The sequence below is a fragment of the Nanorana parkeri genome, unplaced genomic scaffold (genome assembly GCF_000935625.1).
Source record: "Nanorana parkeri isolate BGI_ZX_2015 unplaced genomic scaffold, ASM93562v1 scaffold3734, whole genome shotgun sequence".
In the NCBI taxonomy this organism is placed as follows: Eukaryota; Metazoa; Chordata; class Amphibia; order Anura; family Dicroglossidae; genus Nanorana; species Nanorana parkeri.
The window spans coordinates 4,459-18,584 of NW_017310002.1; the positions used below are offsets into that span (position 1 = coordinate 4,459).

General features: G+C 46.9%; 1 gene segment (V, D, J or C); it reads right to left on the bottom strand.

Annotated features, from left to right (window-relative positions):
- LOC108803446 overlaps positions 1-14,126 on the bottom strand; it is an 18,130-nt gene that overhangs the window by 771 nt on the left and 3,233 nt on the right. Inside the window, 4 exon segments of the C gene segment in view lie at positions 3,055-3,366; positions 7,560-7,844; positions 11,514-11,819; positions 11,987-12,295. Coding sequence covers positions 3,055-3,366; positions 7,560-7,844; positions 11,514-11,819; positions 11,987-12,295 — 1,212 coding nt within the window.

Here is a 14,126-nt window from a genome sequence, read left to right on the forward strand (position 1 = left end):
CGAGTCTGCTGCCGGAGGACAAAGTGCATATGAAGCAGAGGCGTGTCCAGAGGATGGTACCCGCCCCCTATGACATCATCATTAATAAGAAGAGTCTCCCCGGGGGTGAAGCGTCGGGTCCTCACCCCAGTCGCAGTGTGTAGGATTCCTCTACAGTCTGATAGTTATAGAACACCTCCAATTTGATTGTACATTCTGTGCCGGGATCCGGGGTGAAGGTGACGGAGGATGTACAGTCACCGCCATCTTGTATGTTCTCTATTCCTTCATCAACATTAAACATTCCATTATACCAGGTGAACTCCGCACTGTCCGCCTGACATTCTTCAATGTACGCTACAAGAGTCACCTCCTCCCCCACCCGGGGGCGCTCCGTCACACATCTGATCTCCCGTATACCAAACTTCTTCTCCGGACCTGTGGGGGGGGGGAAGAACAATGTCATTAATGGTGACCCGGCAATGGCGTGTGCAGGACAGACAACAGGTTCTCTTCAATGTCCTCCTTCCCCAGCAGAACATACTCACCTTTCCTTCACCCCTCCCCCACTACTCTGTTCAACCACTTCCAGGTATGGAGGAGCATGTGACGCACTCCATGTGACTGTACTGGGCCAATCACCAGAGCTGTCACATGGGGAGAGGCCTCAGCCAGTGTATACTATGACTTGAGGCCTCTCCTGCTGCTTATTAAGTGGGGGAGGCGAGAGAAGGTGAGCATGATGTCATTGCCCCAGACAGCTGATGCAGTGGCACTGAGAGCGGTCACACAGCCCGTGCAATAACACTGACGGGGTATTGTAATTCCTCCCTGCAATGGGGGGGGGAGGGGTGTATTGTACTTGGGACGTTGGGGCATTTGTTATACGCAGTGTATTCCAGATGCTGATGAAATCACTTACAATGGATGCAATGGAACCACTGAAAGTGTTTGGGGAAAAATTTAAAGAAATCCTTTTCTTGTTGATGTCTTTTGGTTTCATCCGAACAGATTATTGAAAACACGATTGAAAATGTAAAACAACATTAAAGAGGAACTCCTGGGTGTAGAAATATTAACCCTCCCAGTGGGCCCCTCCTCCCTCGGGCCCCCTTGTACTACAAGGGTTAATCCTTGGAGTTCTTCTTTAACCAATCCTATTCCTGCAGTGCCTGAGAGATGTGCAGGAGCTCACTGCATTGGAGCTGCTCTGTGTGCTATGTCTGTGTGCTGTTTTTATAAGCCCTCTGCCCGAACCCCTCTGTCCCAGCTCCCCTATCCCAGCTCCTGTCCCGGCTCCCCTGTCCCGGCTCCCCTGTCTCGGCTCCCCTGTCTCGGCTCCCCTGTCTCGGCTCCCCTGTCTCGGCTCCCCTGTCTCGGCTCCCCTGTCTCGGCTCCCCTGTCTCGGCTCCCCTGTCTCGGCTCCCCTGTCCCGGCCCCACTGTCCCGGCTCCCCTGTCTCGGCTCCGATCTCTCTGTGCTGAGATTTGTTGGGATGATTTGTAGATCAGAGGAGTGATCAGGATACAACAACTATGATTTGTGACAACTGATCCCATTTATTTGGGAGTTTGTATGGGGTGATGAGGTCCTCTCCATGTGTTGTCTCCCCGTCCATCATTTATAGATGATTGATCGATGGATCGGTTCCGGTATCGGAGACGGGGAGGACATGGTTTGGAATGGTTGGTTTCTATCCCCTGTGCTCGGTGTGTATTATGAAGTGCTGAGCTCGGGGTGTTGGGATCTCTCTTCATAGTTATAGGATCTTCTCTGGTTTATCTTATGTTAGGACACGTTTCCTCTCCTCATATTCCATATTTTCTGTCTTTATATCATTATATTATTTATTCATATTTACCTAAAGTCATATTTTATATAATATTTATCCTGACCATAATACAGAAATAGAAGAAAGAAAGATTTCCATTCAGTCATTATCCGGAGGATTTGTTCTTACCGGTTTTCTGTGCGGCTTTTGTCGTGTCAGAACTCTCTATAAAACAAACAAGAGAAATCTTCAATATCAGGAAATATCAATATGTATCAATCAGATCGATCGGCATCAGAGACCCCAACATCACAGAGCTCACATCCACCCCAAATCAATCCCATTCACCTCACTGCCCTCAGTGTCCCAGTGCTGATACATGTATGGGGACCTGTGAGCTGGTCACAGTCTGGGGGTCGCAGGGAAATGATATGAAGCTGAACTCAAATAATGAAGATTTCCAGTGCCACAGTGCCCTGAAAATCCACCTTTTACCTTGAATTCCACTAGATGAACAACAGTGCACTTCCTGTGCCTGGGCTCTCCTGATATCAGTGCACTTTCTGTGCCTAGGCACTCCTGATATCAGTATATTTCCTGTGTCTCTGCTTTTCTTTATCCTCATGGCTGTATATCTGCAGTGTGCGATCATCTAAGGTGCTGCTGCCTCTGACTGCCGGTCTCACCGGATTTGGAATAAGGTTTGATGATGTCACTGTGCTGATCACTGTTCTCCTTGCTGGAGAGGAAGCTGGATCTGAGGACCTGCAGTGCAAGGATCTCCCTGCTTCTCCTTCATTCATTCTGGTGATCTGTGCTTCCTCCACCTCTATTATTACCCCACCCGTCATCAGGGGGCAGCTTTGACATTAGGAAGCAAAGCCCTGCTCCTCTACCAAGATGGCCGCCTTCATACAGAGACCCCGCGCAGAACTATGATAAGTCATTAACGGGAAAATATCAGTGCGGGGAGACCACAAGCAATACTGGTTTCCTGCTTCCACAGTACAAGTCCTCTGTAGGAGAACCTTCCACCAACTATTATTGTTCCCTCCTGTGTTCAGCGGCACTGCTCCCCTCCTCCCTCCCATCTTCATTCACTTCAACAGGATCATTCAGTTCAGCCAGACATTTGTGTTCATGAATTCACCGCCTAATCCTATTGGCTAATGGTGGTCGGATATACATGGCTATGGGAGCTCCCTGATAGGTCTCTGGGCATCCCTATCCCTGGACTCCTCTAATGAATGACATATAAACACATCCCCCATACAGAGCTGGATACTAATACTCGGAGATCTCACCTTTCAGGTTCAGAGTGTATCTCTTCTCTCGGACATTCCTGTTGTGCGTCACCTCAAATCGGATGGACGTCCCATGATCACTCGTCCCCGGGATGAATGTCACCGTGCTGGAACATTTATACAGATTGTCCGATCCGATCTCTGGTTCCGACATTGTCACCTGGGCTTGGGGAAATGTGCTGAACTCCTTATACCATTTTATTTGTAGGTCTCGGGGGGAGAATCCGGATAACGTTACTTGGAATGAGGCTTCCTGATTGGCTCTCACTCCCGCTGGACGCACAATAATGTCCGATAATGTGGGCGGCCTCTCTGTAATGATAAATACAGATAAATGTTTGTTATTCTGTGTGTGTGGAGTGCAGACGGAGAGAGAGGTTGGAAGATTCAGGTCATCAGTGATTTTACATGACCGCACTCACATATGGCTCCCATAGAAGGATAAAGTCAGATCATCGGAGAAGACCGATTGAGGAATACAGAAGAAAATTGCCAATGAGGCTCCGGACTGGGATCTTTCTTGACATGTTCAGAGAAGGTGGGGGGAATCACTGCTTGGGCTTAGGTTAGGCAGCTCTTCTGCAGGAATTGGGAGACCCCCTAGGGGAGGGGCTAGGAACCGAATCAAGAAATCCAAATGTAATGGGTAGAATGAGAGCACCAGACAAAGAAAACCTTTAAATCACTCCACTGATGACAGAAAAAACATCAGTAGATGACCAATGCATTTCAGGGGCTACAATTCCCCCCTTCATCAGGGCTGAATGGAGATAATAAAGTTTTGGATGGAGTCAAATGATGGCTTCTAAGCTGATGGCATTTAAAGGTGAAAACATTGATTGGTCAGTAATAACGCCATCAAGGGCGGTCATATCAGAAAGCAAATTTGACATCAGCATCCACGTTGTGAAACATCCGGCTACCTGACCAGAGCTAGTGAAATGGCAAACGAGCCAGAAAACAGAGAGAAGAAGGGTGGAAGAAGGGTAAGTAGGATGCAGGACATGTGTGTGGTGAAGTGGGCCAAACCCACTACGTGGTCCCCAGTGTGGCAAAGGCCACAGAAGAATTTGTGTGTCCATAAAGTGAACCCAGAGGCTCCATAATGTATTATTCTAGTCTCGGATATCATGGAGGTAGGCTATCAGATTCTCCATCCTCACTAGCAGGCTTAGCTTTGTGACCCAACCTTTAATCTGAGGGATAATGTGGGGCATCCATTGCCTAGGGGTTATAGTGCTCATAGCAGAAATAAAACACAGAGCAAGGTCCCAGAGATTGTAGTGTAAGGTCCCCAATAGAAGGGTTGACCTTGCTATCCGGGGAGTACAAGACATGCTGATCCCTGTGACATGACACCTGGAGGGAGCCAGAAACATATGTAGTTCATGTGGGCTTTTATACCAACAAGTCAATATTTAGTTCCCTTTTCATGGGCTGCAATCAATCTAGTGACTGAGGGTGCATGCTTTCACAATCCTCTGGGGTCAGGCGGTCCCCCTAGTTTCCTGCTCCCATACAGCAAAGTAATATGGCTGAGAAGTATATTTCAAATTGAGCAGAGGGTCATAGAATAGGGAAATCACATGAGCTGGTCCTGTTGTGTTTGACAAAGTAGTTTGAAGGGGGAGCAGGGGCCACGGAGAGGCACCAGCTTATGTAGCGGACATTTTAAAGGTGTTGGAGCCAGCTACCTACCTGTGAAGGGCAGAGTGTGAAGAGGTCCAGGACCATCAGATGTTAGAGCCTGATAGATGGAAGAGGGCTCGTACCGAGTCCACTGGAAAAGTGTTGCATTCTTAGAGCCTGAAGGAAAGGCTGGATTGCCCATGATTGAGTCCAATATATGAGGAAATGTTCAGTGACGGAAGAGTGCACCCCAAGTCTCCTTCTGCCAGCATATTGGATATATATGGCAACCTGGTGGGGGGGCCTTAATATAGGAGTCAATAGGGCTCCGCTGTTGTTTGCTGGGAGTGCTCTAACTGCAAGCTCCCAGCACAATGACCTTACACATTGACCATAAAGAATCAGGAGCTGGCAGGTCAGGCTCCCTTCATGTGACCTCTGTGACAGCCAATCACACAGTGTCACATGATCAAGACATGTCGCCCCCCCCTACCAATGTTAGGACCCAATTAAAGGCCTGGCTGAAGGTAGGGCAAGAGGTTAAAGAGAAGAAAGACATAATGGTAAAGAATGAGAATGGGATCAATCAGGTGGGGGGAGCCAAGCAAGAGGATATGGGGTGACCCAAAATTTGTGATCCTCTACAAAGAAGCAGTCACATATATGGAGAAGCGAGGAGTACTTGGTAGTAGAGCTCAAAGTTTGGAAGGCCAGCTCTACCCTCCCTGACTAAGATGTTGTAGCGCAATCTGCGGCCCCTTCCAGTCCCAGATGTATTTAGAGAGAGCAGTTCATATCTGGTGGAAGAAAGACCTGGGGACACACATGAGCACCATCTGGAATAAATAATGCCCATGTTACATAGTTACATAGTTACATAGTATTTGAAGTTGAATAAAGACATTAGTCCATCAAGTGCAACCTATTAGGATCTCATTCTAGGAGTACCTGTACCCCTGTATATTACCTGTACCCCTGTATATTACCTGTACCCCTGTATATTACCTGTACCCCTGTATGTTACAGACTGAAGTCCTCCCAAACCAGGACTGGAGAAGTATAGAGTAGACCTCTAATGCCTGAAGAATTATCAGAAGGGTGGGGAGGGGTAGTTTATTTTTTGACTTCGGCAGAGTCAGTGGAGGGGATTCCTAAGAATTTCAGAGATTTTTATTGCCAGGATAAGAGGAACTGACATAGTAGCACTTGCTTCAACCCGTAGTCGGGTTCCTCTGACTTAAAGAAATGAACCTTAAATTACAGACAAGCCCAAATTCCTGAATTTTTAGTAAAGAGGGAATGGCTGCCACTGGACTGGATAGACAAAGGAGCAAGTCATTGGCATGTAGAACCATTATGTGTTGTTGGCCAGGCAGGTTCATGCCCTGTATGCCGGGATGCAAGCTGTGGTGGCCAGGTGCTCCATACCCGGGATATATAATTAGGGAGAGTGTGGGCAGTCCTGGCATGCGCCATTGTTGATTGAAATCTCAGGCCATACGTTTGTCTGTCAGGCGGTAGGTCTGTGATAAATATTTTGATTGCCCCTTGCCTCACGGCCGGGTACAGAGCCGGTCTGTTCCTGGATAAGGGAGGGGATATATACTGGTCGAGTCTGTCACCTAATAGTTGTTTTTATATTTTGAGGTCCACATGGATTAAATAACGAGGCCTGTAACTAGTACAGTGCATGGGGTCTTTATTGTCCTTGGGGATTATAGTGATGTGGGCCTCTTATGGTTGTGGGGTGAATGGGCAATCGGTAAATTGCGCTGATGGTTGTCTCTAACAAGGGTGAGAGCTCCGCTGTGAATTGCATATAGACTCAGTAAGGTCTTCGGGCCCGGGGCTTTTATTACAGGGTAGGGATGTAATGGTGGCAGCAGTTTCTGCCTTAGTGAATGGGGACGAGTCTGCTCTCACCTCTTGGGGTAATGTACGGATGACATTCTGCTGGAGATCAAAGTCATCTAGTTTGCCCAACATGGAATCTAAGGCCGAGGCTGAGCTATGGTTGGGAGGTAGATGTTGGCCTGGATAAAGGATTTAGAGGAAAGCGTACCTTTTAAGAAACATCCTCCAGTAACATTGAGGACATTGGTGAGGACAAGGGGGGGCGTGTAATGGATAGTGATCACTACCACCTTCAATTCTTGGGTGGGATTGTTGATGCAGAAGGTCACAGGATAATAATGTGATGGGGAAGGTGGGGGGGGGGAATGGGGCCCCTCACTTTCCTGCCTGTGCTGAATATTCAGTGTGATGGGCCAGTAGAAGAGGGACAATACAGTTCCACAAACCCTGTGAGCTCCATCATTCCCCCATTATATCTGACCAGCTAAAATCAGAGGAGATGCCGCGGGACGCTGGATCCAGATAAAGAGAACCTGTCTGATGATGGTTGGAGGAGAGATCATTTGACACATAGAGGAAGTGCAGCTCTACATGACAAGCTGGCGGCAGGTGTGGAGGGGAAATATACAACAAGAACCTGCGCAGCAGCTGAGACTGAAGCTGACCTGTCCTGATCTAGAGATAATAATAAGAACAAAGATAACATTCAGTGCGCACTACGTCCCCCGGCGGGAGATTCTATGACACGTATTCATTCTTTCTATTGTGTCATCTGAACCAATAAAATGACAGCAGAAACCTGATTGGTTGTTAGCGGTAACACAGACTCTTCATATTTATAGAATAGAAATCAATGAGCGTGTTGTACAGACTACCTGCCCATCAGACACTTCTGTAGAAGTCCTGCAGGATGTGATGTCACAATAAAGTAGAATATAAAGTGCTGATCTCTGTGAGGTGTAACATTCATATATATGGGTTTTATAGTTTTATGTTACCAGATTCCCCTCCAGTCACCTCACCTGGGAGCTTCAGGTGTATTTTTTTCACAATAGGCTTTTTCATATCCTTGTGTGTCACAGAGCAGGAATAGGCCTTCCCATAATCCCGAGCTGTGGGTCTTATAGTCAGGGAAGAGGACAGAACGCCCTCCATGTGGCTCCTTCTCTCCTCTCCTCTCTCCGACCAGATGATCTGAGCGATGTCTTCAGGATTACAGCCGATCACATCACAGCGCAGAGTCAGAGGCTTTCCATAGTCTGGTGTTCTGGGGTCAATGGTGGTGATCTCACTGAGCAATGGGAGCCCTGCAGAGGAAGAATATGAAATATTCACATCGGTCTATGAACAGAGGAGCTTATACTCTAATGTCCCCCCGTCCCCCCCCCCACAATCACACACTATTACCGTATTATACATGTATATAGCTCTGACATATACCGCAGTGCTGTACAGAGAACACAAGTGGGTGACATGACTCCACCTGAGAACTGAAGCTGGGAGAAGTACGAGGGCCTCGCGGCCGCCTAGCTCGCCTCTGCAGCTTCAACTAACCTGCCTCTGGTCAGTCCGCCCCTGGGCTTGGAGGGAGCAGCCAATTCCTCACGGGGAGAATGATCGCCGGCAATTCCCCCGCAGCCACAGCACCGCAACCCCCCTCCCTGGATCTGTCACTGAAGAGAGAGGGAGAACCTGCGCGGCGGAACTTCAGACCCGGCATATCACTCGAGTACTGGCGGAACTACTTCCGCCACTTCACTTCATCTTTTCCTGCAGAGGAGAGTGCCCGCCCGGCGTGTCGTGAGGATGCAGAGGCTTGCGCTCCTGCAGCAGCTAGCGGTGACATACATCGGAGGAGGGCAAGGAGGATGCAGATACCGGCGGTGGGACACCGGGAGTTGACCCCTCGATCAGGAGCAGTGCCTGCATGGAGTTCAGGTCAGTGAAGCACCTTTCTTTTATTTATTTTTCTGAAGTTTTTTTTTTACATAGGAATGCATAGCTACATTCCTATTGGCTATTTCACTTTGCAATAGCCAATTGCAAACTAGCTATTGCACCTGCCCTCTGCTGATGTCAATCACTAGAAGGGGACCTGATGGAGAACTTCAGGTCCCCTCTGCTGATTGACAGCAGCAGTGGGCTGGTGCAATAGCTAGTTTGCTATTGGCTATTGCAAAGTGAAATAGCCAATAGGAATGTAGCTATGCATTCCTATGCTGATTTTTTTTTCTGACTGACGGCGGTCGGCGGCTCCAATGTCAGAAAAAAAAAAGCAGACAATAGAGCAGAAAGAGAAAGTGTTTCTCGGCCAGGCGGCGCTATCTAATAGCGGGAGACTCCCGGAGTGTCTGGGAGAGTTGGGATGTAATGACAGATCAGCGTCTGGAAGAGGAAATAATTATGTATGAGAATAAAATGATTGGCCTGAAATAAAGATCAGAGTGTTATTGGATCTGTACTTCAGAATGAACGGACTTCTTCTAGACCCGGACTATGGGGAATGTTGGAATAAACCAATGGATGGATGTTAGATTACTGAGCAGATCTGTGGAGTCTCAGACATATGACGGGAGATGGTAATGGAAGTATTGTGAAAGGTTGGAAGTGAGAGAATTCGCTGCAGAGATCATCGGGGGTCCAGGTGGCTGTGAGAAGGATTTATGGATCTTTGGGAGATGGTGGTAGTGTGGAATATTCCGGTTCTTTATAAGAAGGAATACTTTTTATTTCTAAGTCCACAATACTTCTCTGAAAAGCTCCTTCAATAAATCCACAAGAGAAGCTGTCTGTAGAATCATCTTCCACCAAGGTTCTGTCGTAGATCTCATCCTCCAGAGTCCTCCCTGCTTCTGAGATGTAGTCCGCTCTGTCTTCTATGACAATTGAAATAGTATAATACTATGGACAAATATTAAACATAGTCTGAGATCCTGGCCGGGTTCACGCATTCTTCTGATTTGTTTACCGTAATTTATTGTTATATTTTGTCTTTTAAACTTTGACATTAATAAATGTTTTTGATTTTACTGACATTTGGTCTCTATATATTGTTCATGAGTATCAGCCTTACAGCCCCGACGCACACAATTTCTGGATAGATCATTCCAGTAAATGTCTTGATGAACTTAGCGGTGTGATACTCACGGCCTACACATTGGGCTATTATCTTCCTTGTATGACAATGCCATCACCTGTATCCATACTCCTAATAGTAATGTTTTATTCTCTTTTAGTCTGTTCATTGCCGATCCTTCACCTTTGGTCAGATTGGGTATTAGCTGTTCTTTCCCAGTTTGCTAAATTCTGTCATTACTACAAATTGACGAGTAGACATAACCTTGCTCTCCATTGGGTAAGATGTAGACTGGGACTTATTCTGAATAAATGCATCTCAGCCGATAATGTCTTCTTCTGTTGGTGGTGAACATTCATCTCGGAGTGTTGGGATCCTGAGGTTAGTGTCCGGCAGTCTTGTTTGTGTGGGATCTCCGTGAGGTAAGTTTCTCTGCAACGTTCTACAAATCTATGAAAAGGTCAAAACCTTTTTTTAACCTGTTTTTTTAGGAGTGAATCTTCTTCTTTGGACAGAATGTGGGATGATGGGTTGAAGACCTTTATGGGTCTTGGGGTTTTTTGAATTGTTCAGTAACTCTTTCCTTTCCTTTTCCTCCTCACTATCCTCTCTGTCGTGTTCTCTATGGTTTCTCTCAGGACTGGAATCCCATACACCATGTTCAGTCCATTTTCCGGATGATGCAGAGGGACCCTATTGTACTATGAGTGAAGGTTCTGGTGAAAGTCCTATTGTTTGGTTTGGCCAGCGGGCTCCATGTTGCCCATGTTATAGTTTCACTTCAAAGTCACTGTGATGAATTGTGAATGTTTTTCTTCCTTGTACTCAGATTATTCTCCGTATGTACTTTCTGACTGTCTCTTGTATTTCATGGTCTGGTTTTGGATCTCTGTAATTTCCTCATCTTCTTCTTCATGAAATTCTCCAATTTGTGAGGTTTCCCAGAGATCTGTTCATCCAGGTGAGTGACATGTAACAGGTTCTCTTTATACTTCTCTAGGTTCACTTTTGTGGACAAGTTTCTTCTTATGACAATGATTCTGTCCATAGGAATGTAGTACAGAAATTGTACCAACTCTCCATATATTCACAGCACAGCCACAATGGACTACAATCTCAATACAAACTAGTAAACTAAACCTGAGATTGTAGTCCAACCTGGGGAGGGGGAGCTTGGAGCGGTGACTACAACACACACAGGGCCCATGGGGAACAGACGTAGTCACCCTCCAGAAGGAAGGACAGTGTCAGAGATGATTGGAGGATCTCCAGCCGAGTGATACAAATAAGATACATTGTTGTTCAGAGTTCGGGGATTCGGAAGGATTTTGAATATTTTAACTCCGGAGTTTAGTGTCACTTTAAAGAGGAACTCCAGGAATTATAAAGTTAACCCTTGCAGTAGGACTACCCCCACACTGCAAGGGTTGACTGCTGGTTTTTGTCTAGGGGCTGGATAAAAGAAGTTATGTTCGCCTGATCCTAGATCCCACTTGGCTGCTAGACCGATCCCCAAAGCCTCTTCTTCCCTGGGATCCAGCGGACTAAGGACCCATGACGTCATCACGTCTAATAAAGTCCATTACCCTGCATTAGATATGAAGACGCTGAGGGATATACCACAGCTGGAGTGGAGGGGGAGAGAGGTGAGTGCTGACTACTGCAGGACTGAGGATTGAGAAAGTGTATCTTCTGTATTCAAGCCCATAGAGGAAAAACAAGCAGTTACCCCTTGCTGTGCGGGGGGGGGGGGGGGGGGGTTTATAATATTAAAAAAAAGGGGGGGGTGTTCTTAAATTGTGATTTTATTGCAGCCTCAACTTCCCAGAACATTACAGTCAGTCAGTACTCTGTATACATCTTCTACCATCATCTAGAAGGAAAGTGAAGCTCTGATTACCTTTCAGGTGGAGGGGATATTCTTTTGTAAAGACCTTTCCACTATGAATGATGTCCAGACGGATCACATCTCCATGACAGTCAGATGTCGGGATGAGTGTCAGCTCTGTGGTTCCAGAGAAGATTTTGGACTCCTTGTCATCCTGGATGTTCGTTTCCCATCCCCCAAGTTTGTTTATTCCCTGATACCACTGAATGGCGGGATCTCCAGGATACATATTATCGATCGCACAGGATAATGTCACCGGCTTCTCAGGCTCAGGAGTTTCAGGGACACTCCGTATGTCACCCAGAACGGGCGCAGAGACTGCAATATAGAGGACAGCAGAGTTATACACAGTCACATGTCATGAATTGTACAGGACACATAGCAGAATGGAGGTGGTGGGACCTTCCTGTCCCTACACCCACACTCCATGAAGAGGTAAGTGTCCCCCATCTTATCACATAGTAAGAGAATTGTCTGCCACTCACCTATGTGTGTCAGAGTCAGAATGACGTGTTTAGGATTCGATAGACTGTCATGCTGAACCTCACATCGGACGTTCTTCCCCAAATCCTCCATTGTTGGGGTGTAACTGGAAGTACTGGAGACATGACACAGGTGGCCATATTCCTGGAGGGGATCAGTGGTCTGTGATGGTATTATGACGTCATCCTCCGTGTACCATGTGACTTGTATGTCCCGAGGATAAAACGAATGAATCCTACAGGACAGATCCAGCTTCTCACCGACATGAACAACGTCCTGAACCTTCTGTATGGGGTCCAGCACCGGAACCGCTGAAATGACAGAGTTCAGGCAGACTTATGGTCATTGTTTGTATACATTTCCCTGATAGAAGAAGATTACTATGAGAAAGCCCTAGCATAGCGACCTCTGGAATAATAGGGGACGTGTGCTGCTCAGGGGCCCAAACAACAATGTATAGGGACGCGGGCTCTCATATATTCTAAGTTATCTGTTTAATACAGGGCAATGGCAGAGAGCGAAGGATCAATATGATTCATCAAGTTTGTGCTGATCAATAGTTCTTCGGCACAGTGATCCCAGTCTGGGTACATACAGTGTGTAATATATATGTATGTATGTATGTATGTATGTATGTATGTATGTATGTAGTGCCCCTATGCTGTGTCGCTGGTACATTTAGTGTTATATTTCTGGACTGTAGTCAGTCTGGATGCTGATTGTTTTGGGTTCTGCCGGCTTTCCCCAAGTTTGGTGGATTGAGTGTTTCGCCTGTTGCTGGGATGGGTTCCAGCATAAAGTGTGGTAGGATCAATCACCAGATTATGAATATGCATCTGACTCTGTAATATACTCACCTCTCCTTCGTTCGGGTTCAGAACGCAATGCCGCCTCCCCACCCGTCGTCTCCTGCGGCGTCACTCCTCCCTAAGCGGCTTAAGCCAGGAAATTCAATCGTCCGGTGTTCAAGCAATCTGCTGACGTGTCAGAGACCACTCTCCATCATGATAGCTACTTCCTAACACGCTCTCCCTGTGGATATCTGAACTCTAGTAACTATTCTTTATATCTGAACTCCTCCCTGGTTTCCACTCTGCATCCTGGACCTTAGGCATGGACCCTCTCCATCCTAGCACTGGGTCCAAAAGGCTCGCTCATCTCAACTTGTTATCGGCCATATTTGAACACTGTGTGGACTCTGGTTGTGCATTACCAGCTGCCGACTGACTCTGCTATGAGCCGCCAGTACTTCAGTTTTGTGTTGTTCCTTCTTGTTACATTTGTGACTTCTTAGTTATTGAAGTGGCGATAACTTCAATAATAATGTTACTCTTATAACTTCCAGCCGGGTGACAGGGCATGCTGATACCACAAACGGAACGCATGTTCTATTTCTCTTACCTGCCACATTAAGCTGTAGATCTGATCCACGTCCCTCAACCTTCAAGGGGTCTGTTTGTGTTGGTATTTATACATGGGTGGTATACGAAGTAATATAACCTCCCAGAAAACACACTCTGGACTATTAACTCTTCATTCATTAACTAGCAGTTACACCCGCAGCTGTGATCCTAATAACTAGTTCTGCTATTGGTCTGTAGGGTTACAGACTCTGACCAATCCCTGAGCAGGCTCACTCACAGGTATGCCTGGGGGAAGGTGATAAATATTTGGGAACACATTTCTAGAACTCACCCCTGGGGCTTCTCCCTGGGCGGAGGTCTGCGTGCTGCAAGATGCCTGGCCTGGGCCTCAACATGTGGAAGGTGCTGGGAGACCAGAGGCCTAAAATGTTACTGAGAAGAAACAAGATGGAAGCTGGGCTGGAGGAAGGATCTCCTTACTGAGGAGAGGTTCCTCACCCTAGACTCCGGTACTATACAGAGGAGAAGAAACCAGTTGGTGCACTACAAGTCCTGTGACTGATCTCTGCTGCTACAATCTGTTCTGATCGCTCTCATAGGCCTGTTGCTAATACTGAAGACACTGTCCTCCATTTTTATTCTTCAGTTATCCTGTTATCCTACCGCCCACACTCCTCTCCTGTACATACTGCCCCCCATAATACCCTCCACACTCCTCTCCTGTACATACTGCCCCCTGTCATATCCCCCACACTCCTCTCCTGTACATACTGCCCCC